This window comes from Stomoxys calcitrans, chromosome 4 (assembly GCF_963082655.1).
Source record: "Stomoxys calcitrans chromosome 4, idStoCalc2.1, whole genome shotgun sequence".
Lineage (NCBI taxonomy): Eukaryota > Metazoa > Arthropoda > Insecta > Diptera > Muscidae > Stomoxys > Stomoxys calcitrans.
The window spans coordinates 68,442,364-68,458,509 of NC_081555.1; the positions used below are offsets into that span (position 1 = coordinate 68,442,364).

General features: G+C 42.0%; 1 protein-coding gene across 3 annotated transcripts; it reads left to right on the plus strand.

Annotated features, from left to right (window-relative positions):
- Window positions 1–339: 339 nt before the first annotated feature.
- On the plus strand, window positions 340–15,899 carry LOC106086810 (succinate--CoA ligase [GDP-forming] subunit beta, mitochondrial). 3 transcript variants are annotated; one of them, XM_059367685.1, is made up of 5 exons: window positions 340–426; window positions 495–596; window positions 646–790; window positions 848–947; window positions 14,683–15,899. In XM_059367685.1, exons 2-5 carry the CDS (start codon window positions 555–557, stop codon window positions 15,650–15,652), a joined length of 1,257 nt encoding a protein of 418 aa, XP_059223668.1. In that variant the 5' UTR covers window positions 340–426; window positions 495–554; the 3' UTR covers window positions 15,653–15,899. The 3 variants fall into 3 exon arrangements, with proteins under 3 accessions (XP_059223668.1, XP_059223667.1, XP_059223669.1); XM_059367684.1 differs by having other exon boundaries at window positions 388–596; XM_059367686.1 differs by having other exon boundaries at window positions 388–596; window positions 649–790.
- The last annotated feature ends 247 nt before the right edge of the window (window positions 15,900–16,146 follow it).

The following is a 16,146-nucleotide window of genomic DNA, read 5'->3' on the forward strand; positions in this document are numbered from 1 at the left end:
ATTGAAAAATGATACCCACCACATATGCAGGCATGCATTTAGCTATTCTTTATCATACGAAGAAGATAATGACAAGACTAATCATGGGTAGAAAATCATTTTGTTATGGGCCTTTTGCAATTCATAACATATATGTATTTCAAATGTTGTTGTTATTGTAGCAGTGTGTTGTACACTGAAGCGGCAGCCCTTGCCGGTGAAGAACTCCATCGGATCAATCCGGTACGTACATTTGGCTGTCATGGTATTGGAATTGGGATTCTACTATTTAAAAAAAGAAATCACGCAAAGCGAAGTGACATTCAAACGATTTATCGCTTTGTGTGAACCATACAAAGTCTGCACTGTGGCAACATCTTCAGCTGCTTTTTAAGATTCCGCCTCTGAACCGGCTGATAAGAAGTTTAGCCTTTTTTTCGCTGAAAGGTTCAAAGTTCCTTTAAGATATTGAATCTTTGAATTGAGTATTTATTTTATTGTTATTGTTTATTTAGTTTACCGGCACATACTACTTGTTGATATCGCCTGCCGTGTTCCGACAACAAAATTTCGAAATGATGAATATTGCCGCTAATACCCTGCGCAACCTTCGTAAGGTCAGTAGCAACATTATGGAAATAATAATATACTAATTGTAAAATGCAGCAGGTTCCAGCACTGCAACAAGTTCGTAACTTGAATTTGTTGGAATTCCAAAGTAAGGATCTTTTACAAAAATATAATGTTGCCATACAACAGTTTAAGGTGTTGGATAACTCGAGCCAAGATGCTGAAGCTTTAAAGCAATTTGGTATGTGATGGGACTTATTGTTTTTGATATATATAGTAATCGTGTGTTGTATTTCAGAATGCCCCGAGTATGTGGTAAAGGCTCAGATATTGGCTGGAGGTCGCGGTAAAGGTACATTCGATAATGGCTTTAAGGGGGGTGTTCACATAACCACAAAGTAAGTAAAGCGTTTTTCGTGTACCTGGAGTGAGAGTAGTATTTCCTTATTGAACCAGTTTTTTTTGTATACAATATTTGTGACATCTAAATACTGCTTCGTGCAATAGCAAAAGAAAAGCATTTGACATTGACGACAATTTGAAATACAAAAACACACAGATAAGATAGGCCAGACTGAATCATATTTAACCTTTGCCAACATTTATAACGAACAAGATACCTTCAATTGCACATAAAAGAAGCCAAAAGTTTATGCTCAGGCATTGAATTGTATATTTTAACAACTTTTATTTATACGCGATAATTAGCGCCACTATTACCATCAATTAGGCCTTATTTTTTAATGATAACAGGTGCTATAGCCTATCAAAGGGAACAAATAAACAGCGAACTCATACAGCGGTCAAAAAAAGTATTCATCATTCAATGTTTTTTTTTTAATAAGTCTACAAAAGACAATTGGAATAAAAACATATTAAACTAATGATGCAGTAGTGCTTGTGTGATATATATGTACACAATTTCATTGTTTTTAAAGAAAAAAATAGTATTTATTGGAACAAAAAGGGCCATTTTACAGCTGAACACAAAAAATTAAACAAAAAAAGTATTCATCATTGCAAAAAAACAAAAAAATAAATAACATAATTTAAAAAAATTAATACTTTGTTATTCGACCACCGCGTCTTATAACTTCTTTTAAACGGTTTGACATCGATTGGACTAATTTAGCGGTTATATTTTGGTCTATATTAGTCCATTCCTCCATTATCACCTGTTGCATTTGACTCTTGCTCGAAAAATTGCGCGTTCTCAATTTGCGTTCGAGATGTTCCCAAAGATGTTCAATTGGGTTCAAGTCGGGACTTAGAGGAGGAGTTTTAATGACTTTGGGGCAGTTATACAGCATCCACATCTTGGTATTTAAAGCAGAATGTTTGGGGTCATTATATTGATAATATTGAAAGTTATTACCAAGCCCAAGTTTTACAGCACTATCTTTTAAATTCCTCTTTAAAATGTCAATGTAATACTTATGATCCATTACTCCATTAATAATTTCCAGATTTCCCGCTCCTGAAGCCGCCATACACCCCCAAACCATTAAACCACCTCCACCATGTTTTACAGTAGCAACTGTGTTTCGTTCTTCAAGCTCTGTATTTGGTTTTCTGTACACTATGACCTTTCCATCGCACCCAAAAAGATTAAACTTGCTCTCGTCTGCAAAAATGACTGTTTTCCAAAATGATTCGGGCTGTTTTACATACATTTTTGCGAAGTTTAGCCTTTTCACTCGGTTTATTTTATTTATAAAGGGCTTCTTACGTGCAGTTCTTCCTCTGTAACTATGCCTTTTGAGTGTTTTTCGAATTGTTTGTGTAGTAACTTCCTTCCCTAAATATTCCATAGTGTTTTTACGAAGAATGGTCGCATTTGTCTTCGGAGTTTTCTGAACTTGCCGCACTAGCCAACGCACATCTCCAACTGAAAGTGCTTTTGGTCGACCAGATCTTGGTTTATTGTCAACAGTTTTCGTTTCTGTCCACTTTCTGATGATGGATTGTATAGTAGATCGTGGTCTATTTAATATTTCACTGATAGTTTTTTGAGTTAAACCATTCCTGTGGTGTTTTATTATCAAAACTTTTACCTTTATCAGACAAAAACATTTTGACAAAACCTATATTTTCAATGAAATTAAATATTTGCTGTCAAGGGCAAAGTCTCCTTTACTAAATAAAACAGAAAAGGGGGATTCCCAAATAATATTTGAATTTGACTTTGATGATAGCACATCAATGATGAATACTTTTTTTGTTCTGTTTTTGGTGTTATTATATAAAATTGCATTTTTTGCGCTAATTAAATTTATTTTTTGAATTTATTTTAAAACATATTACGAAAAATAAACTATTGCATAAAACTGCATTATTTGTTTACTTTAAATTTTCTTCAATTACCCAAAATAAGTGAATTTATTATCAATTTTGCTAATGATGAATACTTTTTTTGACCGCTGTATATTCGAATAAAATTGTGATGCGATAACAAATTCCTTAAAATTTAAAAATATGATTTATTGAAATTTATTCTTTTGTAACGTTGACAAAAATTGCTGAGTTTAGTAAAACGCAATAGCAACCAAAGACAATTTGTGCAATCCCATGGCAGCCGGTTGTACGTACCGGATTGACCCGATGGAATCTTCATCGGCAAGGGCTGCCGCCTCAGTGTACGTGTTCGTCTTTTTTCGTCATGGGAGAGGCACATCCCGGAGTGCCTTCTCCGTATGCTTTTGGTCCGTGCCGGGATTGAAAAGAACCCCGGACCCTGGTTCTGTTCCGTTTGCCAGAACCGCCTTCATCATCGGTCAGTGTCGGTGAGGTGTAACAGGTGCTTGGAGTGGGTACATTTCCGTTCTTGCTCTGGCCTAACTTCGCTACGGGAGTATAGTCATACTGGCTATGTCGCTAGGTGCTGTGCGAACATAGCCAGCAGTGGGTCACAAGCGTCGCCGTCGTCGCCTTCGGCGTCCTCGTCGTCGGACTATGTGACCCCCCCGACCTCTCCCGTACGGCAATTTATGCAAAGACAGCACCCTAGCCCTACTATTGCCAGGCCAGTGTCGGGAAATGTATCGTTCCTGCAGTTAAACTGCAATGGACTGCGAGGCAAGATTGATGAGATTGTGGATTTTATGAGTCGGAAGAGCATATCGGTCGCAGCGATCCAGGAGACAAAGCTGACTAACACCTGCAGCTTGCACAGTTGTCACGGCTACAATGTGCTACGTAAGGATCGCTCAAGGAATGGAGGTGGGGGATTGGCCTTCGTTATACACCATTCCGTGCAGTATAGACCTATCTCGCCTGCGCTTGACGCTAGTGACCCATACATGGAATGTATGGGGGTAGCAGTCAAGTCTGGTACTGCCGAGATAGAGATATACAACGTGTATATACCGCCGGTTGGCAGCTGTGACCCGATTAATGGCCAGGCCTACAGCCCCGACATAAGTGGGTTGCTATCTGGCCATAGTCGTCTGGTTCTGGGGGATTTCAATGCACATCACTCGTCATGGCATTCTCCCCTAGGCAACGACCAGCGTGGCATAGCTTTGGCAGAGCAAATAGATAGCTCCACGTTTTGCACGGTGAATGAGGATGCCCCCACTAGGATTACGAGGAGGTGCAGCAGCTCGCCAGACATCTCAATCGCATCCCCTGATCTCCTGAGTGACGTATCCTGGCAAGCCGTCATCTCTTTGGGGTCAGACCACCTCCCCATAATCCTCATCATCGACCGACCACCCTCTGAGCGCCGAACGTTCATCAACTACAAGAAGGCCAATTGGACTGGCTTCAGAGAGTATACCAATCGCCGCTTCAATGAACTGCCACCCCCCTCTGATGTGCTTGTGGCCGAGAGGAAATTCCGAGACATCATCTACGCAGCAGCCGCTCGCTTTATACCAGCCGGTGGAATACCGCAAGTGCGACCCAATTTCCCGGCGCAAGCAGTGGTACTCGCAGACGAGCGTGATGGGATTCGTGCTATGGACCCCGCTAACCCCAGAATCAGCGAGCTGAATCTGGAAATAAACAGGGTAGTCAACGAACATAAGCGGAATTTGTGGCTGGAACACTTGGAGCAATGTAACTTAGGCACCCGGTAGACGGAACGACAGGACCTCAGTCACTTTTGGCGAGTTAACCGTGACTGATCCGAAGAGATGCGCCAGGTTGTTCAACCGTCAATTTATCGTGCGTCCCGAGAGAGACAGGGCAAGGAGGAGAGCCATTCGCCGTATTCGTGGTCTCCGAGCCGATGAACAGTCATCACAATTTACCGTGGGCGAAGTTACGAATGTCATCCGTGGCGCCAAATCTTCCAAGGCGATGGGCCCCGACGGAATCTCTACATTGATGCTGAAGAATCTGGATTTACCTGGAGTTGAGTACCTTATCACTGTCCTTAACCTGTCATTGAACACTCTTATAGTTCCCGATGTCTGGAAAATGGGCAGAGTGATCCCGCTACTGAAGCCTGGTAAAGACCCGAGTTTGGGGGAGTCGTACAGACCGATCTCCCTTCTCTCACCAGTGGCTAAGACGCTTGAGGCATTACTCCTCCCGAGCCTCGTAGGAGAATTTCCATTCGCCGAGCATCAACACGGATTTCGGAGACTGCACAGCACAACAACAGCTTTGCATGCCATCACCACACACATTTGCCGTGGCTTCAATCAACCCAGGCCATGTGATAGGACGGTCCTCGTGGCAATGGACCTATCGAAGGCATTCGACACGGTCAGCCATGCCAAATTATTTGAGGACATCGCCAACACGTCCCTCCAGCCAGGCCTTAAACGTTGGGTCGCGAATTATCTGTGTGGCCGCCAGTCATTTGTGGAATTTAGGGATAAGAAGTCAAAACACCGTAGAGTGAAACAGGGAGTTCCCCAAGGCGGGGTGATATCTCCGGCTCTGTTTAACCTCTACCTATCCTCCATCCCACCTCCTCCAGACGGCATAGAGATCGTATCATATGCGGACGACTGTACGATCTTGGCATCAGGCCCCCCACCCATTGATGACATCTGCGATAGGTTGAACGTCTACCTCAACGAGCTTGCCTCATATTTCGCTGCAAGAAATCTGAAGATATCCGCCACCAAATCTTCAGCCACACTGTTCACTACAAATACGCGTGAGGTGAATTCTGAGCTGACTGTGATGGTCGATGGAGAATTGATTCCGACCATCAAGTGTCCCAAAATACTTGGCGTCACATTTGACAGCTCCTACACTTTCTCCCCACATGCCACAGCAATCTGCAATAAAGTCAAAAGTAGAAACAAGGTCCTCAAGTCACTCGCTGGCAGCACTTGGGGTGCAGACGAAGAAACCTTGTTGACCACGTACAAAGCAATTGGCCGGTCTGTGGTAAGTTATGCAGCGCCAGTGTGGTCACGTCAGCTTTGTGACACGCAGTGGAATAATATTCAGATCTGTCAGAATGCCGCCCTCCGAACTGCGACGGGCTGCCTCCTTAGTTCTCATGTGGACCACCTCCACCAGGAGACAAAGATCCTACCAGTGCGAAGACATAACTACATGCTGTCTAAGCAATACCTTTTGGGCTGTTATCGCAGAAATCATCCAAATCATCATCTTGTGGATAGATACCCACCGCCCAGAAGCCTTAAGGTAGATCTACATGATCTAGAGCGTGAGGTCCAGCGCTACAAGAGAGAACCTCTAGATCAAGCGGCATATCAAGCGGGTCTGAACAACATTCATGCAGACACGGTAGCAGACGCGTTAACTGGCTACCGGGTGAATGTAGTCCTTGGAGAACGACCGCCACCCATTGCACCCGAAGAAATCGACCTCCCCCGGCAAACCAGAGTGATTCTGGCTCAATTACGTTCCGGCAGATGCAGCCGCCTCAATTCCCACAGAGCTAGGATTGATGCCGACGTGCAAGATGTATGTCCCGACTGTAACCAGGGACCGCACGATACACGTCACCTGTTTAACTGCCCGGCCAGACCCACTCGACTCAGACCCAGATCCCTGTGGACGCACCCCATCTTAGTCGCGGAGTTCCTGGGTCTTGACACTCAACAGAATCAAGCAGACGAAAGATAGTACACAATAAACTGCTACAACAACAACAACAACAACAATTTGTGCAATATATAGATGTTAGAGAGGATCTGAGAAAGAATTTTGTGCCAAATATGGAATACAATGGTAAAATCATTTTATATGCTGATTATACATGAATATTTACCGGAAGTGATATACATATATATTTCGACATAAACTGAAGCTAGATGAGAGAAACTATGCTCTAAAGGGGCAGTTGAAAAAGTCTGGAAATTTTTAATTGCCAATAAATTTAATTTCAAAGATCATAGGTATAAACACGCTGGTGAGAGCATCGGCAAGGGATAACTATGAGCACCACACAGGCTCGAACTTTAAGCATCGATCTGTGATGTGTTCATTGTTGTCAAGAGAAGCTTAGCTGCGTGCTATCGGCGCGTCCCCAGGTTGCGGATAGTGGAATCCTTCATACGGAGTAGCTACAATTGCAGTCGAGAGCAACCTGCGGTATCGTGCGAATAGTCGCAGTGAGAGTTCGAGGGCACCGGTATGTACATAAATATTGAGTGCTTATGATGCTCAATGTGACAAGGCGAGTTATTGGCGCCTTTAAATAACCAAAGATCATCATGTTCCCGCGGCCATCGATCCTTTGAACCGTAACGAGCTTTTACCTATAGAAGCTTGACGAGGATCACCGCCTCCACATGTAGACATGTAACGACAACGACGACGAGCCGTCCAGTCAGTCAATTCAACTTACTTCAGAACTCCAGAATCACGAGAGGACTAAACGTCCGCTGGAAATCCAGGCTTGGAAAGAGGTTTTCACCCTTTAACCTGCGTCTTCTCTCTTATCCGAAAACGAAACATTTTTAATCAAGCAAGTTCCCAAAAAAGAAAAAAGGTTTTGTTACTATTAAAATTATTGAGTATTTTCTCAATGATTCTTTGCAATTTTTTAGTTGGGATCCTTCAGAGTATTGATTTTTTCCTTTTGATTTCTATTTTAATTTTAAATTTAAAAATATATAAAACAATACTTTTTAAACATAAGAGTAGTTCAATTTGTACAAAATTGTACAAACGGTGTCATGTGGCTTCGAATTACATAATGCAAATAAATAAATAAAATAAATTGCGGGTCTTACTTTAACTGGCTATGACATAAATTTTGTTCCGCTAGCCGAACGTAGAATAGCGTTCCAAGCGCCTCGATCTTCTGCGCTCATTCTAAAATTTCTGACACCAAGTTTCGAGGTGTCCCTCACCACTTGATTTTTCCTCCGGGCTTTTGGTCTTCCCGGTTTGCGTGTACCATCGTGTTTGCCTTCAAACGACTTCTTTGCTGGAGCTTCTTCATCCATTCTGACAACATGACCTAGGCAACGCAGCCGTTGTATTTTGATACGTGTAACTATGCTATCGTCGTCATACAGCTCGTGGTTCATACATCGCCTATAGTCTCCATTAACGCAAACTGGTCCATATATGTTACGAAGAATCTTTCTCTCAAATACTCCATACACTGCTTACTTAGTCCAAAGTAGCATCTGTTTGCCAGTATTATTTATCGCTTTATCTAAAAACTGGCGTCATTCGTTTTGGTTACGGCGGTGCCGAGTTAGATAAAGTTGCTTACTATCTCAAAAGTTGTGGTTCCCAATTTTCTTCACTTTCTTTATCTGCTCGGTTGTACAAGGCGTTTAGGGAGTATAAACGATCCGTTTCGTTTTATCTCAATTTACCGCCAGACCCATTTTCACTAACTCTCTTTCGATTCTTTCAAAGGCAGCATTTACTACATCCGGTGACCGACCTATGATGTCGATGTCGTCGGCATAGGCGAGTAGCATGTGTTCTCTTGTGATTAGTGTGCCATATCTATTCACATCTGCATCTCGTACAATCTTCTCCAGTAGGATATTAAAGAAATCGCACGATAGGCTGTCTCCTTGTCTGAAACCTCGTTTGGTATTAAGTGGTTCCGAGCATCAGCAAGTGTCATACAAAACTACAGGGCGCAATTTTCATCCGATCGTCTTCAAATTTGGCACATACATTCTTATTGGCGTTGAGACGAAGACTATTGAAATTGGAAAAAATCGGTTCAGGTTTGCATATAGCTCCCATATATATGTTCATCCGATTCGCAGTAAAAATGTAATAAAATTGTCATTGTTAAACGATTCTCTAGAAATTTTGCAGAAAGGACAGAGAGAATTTCATATAAATCGGTTCAGATTTAGATATAGCTGCATAATATTGTCATTTGTCAACCATAGTTATTACAGTTTGAACACATTTGCTCGATATTTGATGTTGTTTAAATAACCCATTTGAAAACATCCGCCGAGTTCCATCAAAATTGGTTTAGAACTATATAGCTCCCACTTTGTACTTGTGTAGAGTATTATACAGTCAGCACCGCCCGACTTTTACCTTTCCTTACTGATTTTTATGAAAACAGTAAAGGAGTTGCTTAAAAAAAGGGCAACTTTTAAACAATTGGTTTGTGGATTTTAATTGGATTTTTGAGCTTATCATAAATTCGAAGTGTTTATAATGTACAAATTTCTAAATTGAACCTAGTTTTTAAATTTTTCTTTGTGCGGATTATAAACCACCCCATGTCGCTATGGACTTGCTCCTAAGCCTAAGACTTGGAGGAGATAATTTGGATGTCCAAGCATAGAAGACATTGACGACTATGTCAACAGGATAACGACTGCACTGGTGGGGGTTTTCGAAAATAGATGTCTTCTTCGGGAAAGGAAATCAGCCCAAGAAAAACCCTGGATGTCCGGGGAGATTCGCAATATTGGGAAAGAGGTCCGCAGACTTTTTAACAGAGCACGTCGTAAAAAGCGGAAGTTTATTGGGATGTGTATTACACACGGCTCAAAGAATACAATAAAACTACCAGAGCGGCAAACCGAGGCTCCTGGAAGCTTTTCTGCGAACAGGTCGATAGCATTAACGACGCCGCCAAGATGAAAAAGTTTCTCTCAAAAACCCATGATCAAACTGAAACGTTAGTAGACGACATGAGAATGAGATCAGAGACAACGGAGGACATGTTGAGGCTTTTCATGAAAACCCATTTTCCACAGGATACGACGGGACTCACGGAGACACCGGAATCTTGGAATAATGACGTTGATCACAGGTTTATAATAATGGAATTTATGGTGAAGGAATCCTTGAGGAGCTTGAAACCATTTAAGTCACCCGGACCTGATCGAATATTTCCGGCGTTCTACAGAAAGAGGCAGACTATCGGGCGCCTCGTCTGGCCAAAATTTTCACAGCGTGCCTAGGACTTTCATATACTCCGAAAGCCTGGCAGGAGGCAAGGGTGGTGTTTATACCCGGAAAGGCAAGTTATGCGACAAGTTATGCAAGTTATGGGCACGCCACAGGGGGGCATTTTATCGACCTATCGGTTACCTATTACGGATGCTGACTGAGGAGGGATTTGAACCCGTCTGCTACGCAGACTATGTTATAATACTTCTAAGAGGTAAGGATCCGAACGAGCTATGCAGAAGGGTCGAAAAAGTCTTGCATATTGCATATGACTGGGCTAGACCAAGAGGTTGTGGTGTATCCACATTTATTATTCTCAATCGTTTAAATTATTTATTTTTTAACAAAGTAGGTTAAGTTTTCATTTTCCTTGTAGTCTATATAACACTTTTGAGTTTTAAAAAATATGTTAAATTGAGTAGGCATTGGATTGTCATTTTCTTTTCATTGTACAGAAAAATTTGATTCATTCGAAAAAATATAAGTGACGTGTCAGGAAGCAAAATTAAAAATATTCATAAATTTTTTAATTGTTTGTGTTTTATTTCGTTTTGCTCCCTTAACCACGTCAAGGTCTCAATGTTAACCCAGAGAAGACTGAAATATGCCTGTTCACGAGGAAGACGAAGGTGGACGAATTTAACTCACCACGTTTCCTCAATAAGACGACTTTGATTTTCGAGGTCAAATACTTAGGTGTGTTCTTGGACAGGAAACTGAAGTGGAAGTGTCACATTCAGGAGCGTACAGAGATAGCTCACAGATGTTGGACACTATGTAGTCGGGCCGTAGGCTCGAAATGGGGCATGAATCCTAGACCAATACTTACTTACGCCTTAGTAGTTTGGTGGACTGCTATGGATAAAAAATGCAACATAAGGACCATACAACAGGTTCAGAGAACATGTTGTCTTGGCATAGGCGGAGCGATAAGGACCACGCCCACTAGGGCACTGGGGACTATTCTAGATATCCGACCCATTGACATACAGATTAATTGTATTAAGATTAATTGCAGCCACTACGGCTATGAAACTTAAGGCGATGGGAGAATGGATAATCGAGCGACGATAGGAAATCTAGAAGGAAGGGGAGTAGTTTCCGATCGGATACCTGAGATGAACCTTGAAGTCGAGTGCGATGCACTGCTGGCATCGGCACAGTCTTGGATTGACGGAAGCCTAGTATTGCCATCTGGAAGATCATGTTACACGGATGGATCAAAGATAGAGGACAGAGTGGGCCTGGGGGTGTACATTGAAAAGCCAGGGACTGAGATCTGGTTTAGACTGCCTGACCATAATACGGTCCTGCACGGAATGCGTGAAGTGGTGTTGTGCTAACGGGACGACGTCGAGTGTAAACTTCTTTTCCGACAGTAAAATTGCCATAAGGACAATAACAACCAGGACGGTAAGGTCATGAACATTATTGCAGTGTAAGAAGGAGATTAACACCTTCTCTGAGGATGGGAAAATCCGCATCGTTTGGGTGCCGGGCCATAACGGAGTAAGGGTAAATGAAAGGGCAGACGATTTGGCGGTGGACTTGGTTAACCCGAAGCCTTTCGTGTCGACGCAGTCCGAGTTAAGGGGGTGGGCGAGGAATGCGCATGGAACATTGTGGAACAGCGAAACGACCGGTAGGACGGCGAAAATCCCATGGGGGGACCCAGATCGTGAGAAGACGAGGCTATTACTGAAAGGAAACAAGAAGGAAGTCAGTAAAGCTATTGGTATCATAACGGGACACAAAATACTACGAGCTCACTTATGTCAAATCGGTGCGGCAAGTGATAGCATGTGTAGGGCATGCGGGGAAGATGATGAGACGTTGGAGCATTTCCTTTGTCATTGCCCGGCTTTCGCGTCCAACAGACACCGGTACTTAGGTGGAGACACAATATCAGACATGAACCAACTTAGGGGAGTGGCTTTGAAAACAATAAAGGATTTTGTAAGTAGCACCGAATTCCTAACTTAAAATTTTCTTTTCCGAGGTTACTTTATAGTTTTTAGAGCGCACAACAAACCGATTACTGGCTTAGGTGTATGTCCATAGTGGCATGGGGCGGATTAATATCTGCACCCTCTTTTCAACCTAACCTAACCTAAGCTAATCTTTCACACAGTACGCTTCAGAGTACCTTATATGCGATGGGGATGAGACTTATTGCTCTGTAGTTGGCACATTCCGTCTTGTCTTCTTTCTTGTGTACGGGACATAGTATGCTGAGGTTCCAATCATCAGGTATGCGTTCTTCTAGCCAGATTGCGCAGATAAGATGATGCATACGCCTTATCAGCGTGTCGCCTCCGGTCTTAAATAGTTCAGCGGTTAACCCGTCGGCTCCTGCTGCCTTGTAGTTCTTTAGTCGGGTCACTGCTACTTGGACCTCATTCTGACTAGGAAGTAAACATTCTATACTATCATCAGGGATTGGTTCTGCTGTATTCTCTTCCTCGCCAACGTCGGACACTAGCAGTTGCGTAAAATGTGCTTTCGCAATCCTCAGCAAGTTATCTGTATCAGTTACCAGATTTCCTTCTTTGTCTCTGCAGGAGGATGTGCCTGCATCAAAGCCATCGGTTTGATGTTTAATTCTTTGGTAGAATTTCTGGACTTTATTCTGACTCATGTACATCTCAATTCGCTAACACTCACTTCTTTCCATTTCCCTTTTCTTTCTGCGGAATAGACGTTTCTCCTCTCACCTTTTCTCCCGATACCTTTCCTCCATCTGGCGCGTTGCTACTGATTGCAGGGTTGCTCTATATGCCGCATTCTTGGCTTCAGTAGCATCTCGACACTCTTGGTCGTACTATGGGTTTCTTGGAGGAGGCTTCGGGTACCCAAGTACGGATTTCGCGGAATTTTCCATGGAGTGGGCTATAGTTTGCCACTGCGCCATTATATCGTCGTAACAAGGAGTGCTTTCATCGGGCAGTTGGGTCAGTCGAGTGGAGTATGCCGCTGCCATGCCAAACGGGTGCGAACCTTTGCTGCAACAAGGTAATGATCCGAATCTATATTCGCTCCACGGATCGATCGTACATCTAACACGCTGGATGAATGCCTTCTATCTATCACAACGTGATCAATTTGATTTCTCGTGTTTTGAACAGGTGGCAGCCATGTGGCTTTGTGAATTTTTTATTTTGAAATCTGGTGCTACTAATTAACATGTTTTTTGCTGCGGCGAAATCTATCAGCCTCAACCCATTACTGGACGTTTTCTCGTGGAGCTTAAACTTTTCGACTGTTGGACCAAAAATGTCTTCCTTCCCTATCATCGCAAAAAAATCCCGCGTCATTAAACCCTACAAAATACCGACTATCTCAGCAGTCCTATGCATGCTTCCTCTGCACCAAGATAAGCGACGTGTTGGTCTTATCTGACATAGAAAAACTTCCCTTATGTTAATGAATGTAATCCGATTCCACACATTTTTACGAATTTTTGTGTAAAAAGTCACCAATAATGTTTGTTTTTAAGTACAGATAAGCACCCTGAAAAAATTGTGGTCTTCTTTTAAGTTTGTATCGCCAGTTCCGAGTACTGAATAGTGGAACTATTGAGTGGAGAATACGTTTTATTATTTCGCTCTGCAAGAGTATTCTGCACCTCGTTATAGGCAGTTATTTACGGAAAAAATTTCAAGTCACTCAAGGATAGCTATTGTAGAGTTATTCACAAGGCGGTTGATGATCTGCGTCTGCTTCCATTGGAGCGGCAGATTTAAAGACCCGGTGTAGGCTTGGAATGTAATCTAAGACCTAACAGCTGTGGTGGCGGTGATGTTGTACCCATATTTACATGTGGAGGTGGCGATCCTCGTCAAGCTCTAATAGGCGAGCAAGCTCGTTCCGGTCTATATGACCGATCGCCGCGGAAACATGATGGCCATTAGTTATCGAGCATAATAGGCACTCAGTATTTACGCAAGAGTCGGTGCCACATGGCCTCTCAATGAGATTCTCCGCTCGATACCTATGATTATCCGCGACTGCCGTTGCAGCTACTTCGCATTCTACTTTTCGCAACCTGTGGAATTGTGGTGGCGGTATTAGGCTGCTGCATGTTGTCTGCGGGTGCGCCAGGTGTCTCAAGCCAACAGACGACTGGCCTACAGGGGGTTCGAATCTTGAGCACAAGGGTGACTCTATTTTATCTTCATATGCCTATAATTTGCCTATGCCATTGGTCTTCTCCGGCAAGCCAATACGCTCTCTGAGGGCGTGGAATAATATAAGGCGTATCGCTCTCAGGTTTATTGAGAGGCTTGATGCGAATGATTCTAGAACTCTTACCAATAAGGAGATAGGCTCACCTATTTGGGATGTGTGATTGGCTGCACCGGCTGCTCCAAACGAAGCACTTTCAGATTTGGAAACGGCATAGCAGTCAGGCAAAAGGTTGCGGTAACTAGGAGGGCATCCCTTCCCTAAATCTGTTTACAGTACCAGAATTTGCGAAATGTATGTTGTGGTCCAGCCAGACCACGTCCGCTCAAATCCGTAGGTATTACTCTCATTAGCATATGATGTTCAAAATAATTCAAAATTTTATAAATTTCCTTTTTAATTTACTTAGAACCCCCTTTTATCTTAGTGGCTTTTTCATAAAAATGCTTAATGAATTGTAAGTCACAAAAGTCAAAATTGTTCTGGCCAGACCAATCCGAGCTTCTTAGGGTTAACTTGAATTTAGAACTTAACGCTTGTATTCATTTAATGATTATTTACTTAGTTTTGATGTTCGTATTCTACTTTAAACCAATGTAACATTTTCTCATTTCTCTTTAGCAAAAATGAAGTGGTTTCCCTTACGAAAAAAATGATTGGAAATCGTTTGATAACCAAACAAACACCCAAGTCCGGCATTATGGTGAAGAAAGTTATGGTGGCACGCAGTGTTAATATTATTCGTGAAACATATCTCTGCATTTTACTTGATCGTGAACACAATGGTCCAGTTCTAATTGCTTCACCGGCAGGTGGCGTTGATATTGAAGCAGTGGCTGAAGAAACTCCCGAGAAAATTCTCACCATTCCATTGGATATCGATAAAGCTATACCTCAGGCTACTTTGGAAAAAGTTGCCAAGTTTTTAGAGTTCAAAGGAAAATGCATTGAAACATGCGCCCAGGAAATTCAAAAACTCTATGAACTATTCAAGGCTGTCGATGCTGTACAAATTGAAATAAATCCTTTGGCTGAGACAGACAAAGGCGAGGTTATCTCTGTGGATGCCAAATTGAATTTTGATGACAACGCTCAGTATAGACAAAAAGATATATTCGCTATGGATATTAGCGAGGAGGAGTCAGATCCACGTGAATTAGAAGCTTCCAAATATAATCTAAATTATGTTGCGATGGATGGCAATATTGGATGCCTGGTTAATGGAGCCGGTTTGGCGATGGCCACAATGGATATTATCAAATTGAATGGAGGAGAGCCAGCAAATTTTCTTGATGTAGGTGGTGGGGTTAAGGAAAATCAAGTTTTGAAAGCTTTTGAGATTTTGACTTCCGATCCCAAGGTTAAGGGAATATTAGTGAACGTTTTTGGTGGCATTGTTAACTGTGCCACAATTGCCAATGGTGTTGTAGCAGCTTCCAAAAAACTCAGTTTGAATGTACCATTAGTTGTTCGTCTCGAAGGTACCAATGTCGATGAAGCAAGACAAATTTTAAAGAAATCGGGTTTAGCCATACAGACTGCTACAGATTTGGATGATGCCGCACAAAAAGCAGTAACTGCTCTTAAATAAAATGTTATTTGCTTCATAAGGGGATGAAGTTAAATTTTAACCACTCCTACTGGTTTGTTAGGTCAGACGTGCATTTCACACAGTTGTAGACAAGTTTATTCATGAACAATAAATTTTTAATTGTATTGCCAGTAAAGATATTGCAGGCGAATGTATTCACTTAACTACATAAAATGTATCTTTTTATATTTTTACATTTAATTTTCAAATAAAACAAGTTTTATTGTGTGAGTTTTGAAATTTTAAATATTGGTTTAATTTCTCGGGAAGAATTAGGTCCATATAGACTATGGGTTTCCCTATGGTATGGACTTTCCTATAATTAAATACTAGCTGACCCAATTTTCCTTGGAATATTTAATGTCGACAAATAACTTTTAATGAAATACCATACTACGCAAATAGTATATCGCTTGACTAACAGTTTAACAATATAAGTGCGGTTATCTGAATCCCATATGATCTTTATTGGTCTACGAATTTAATTTTGGAAG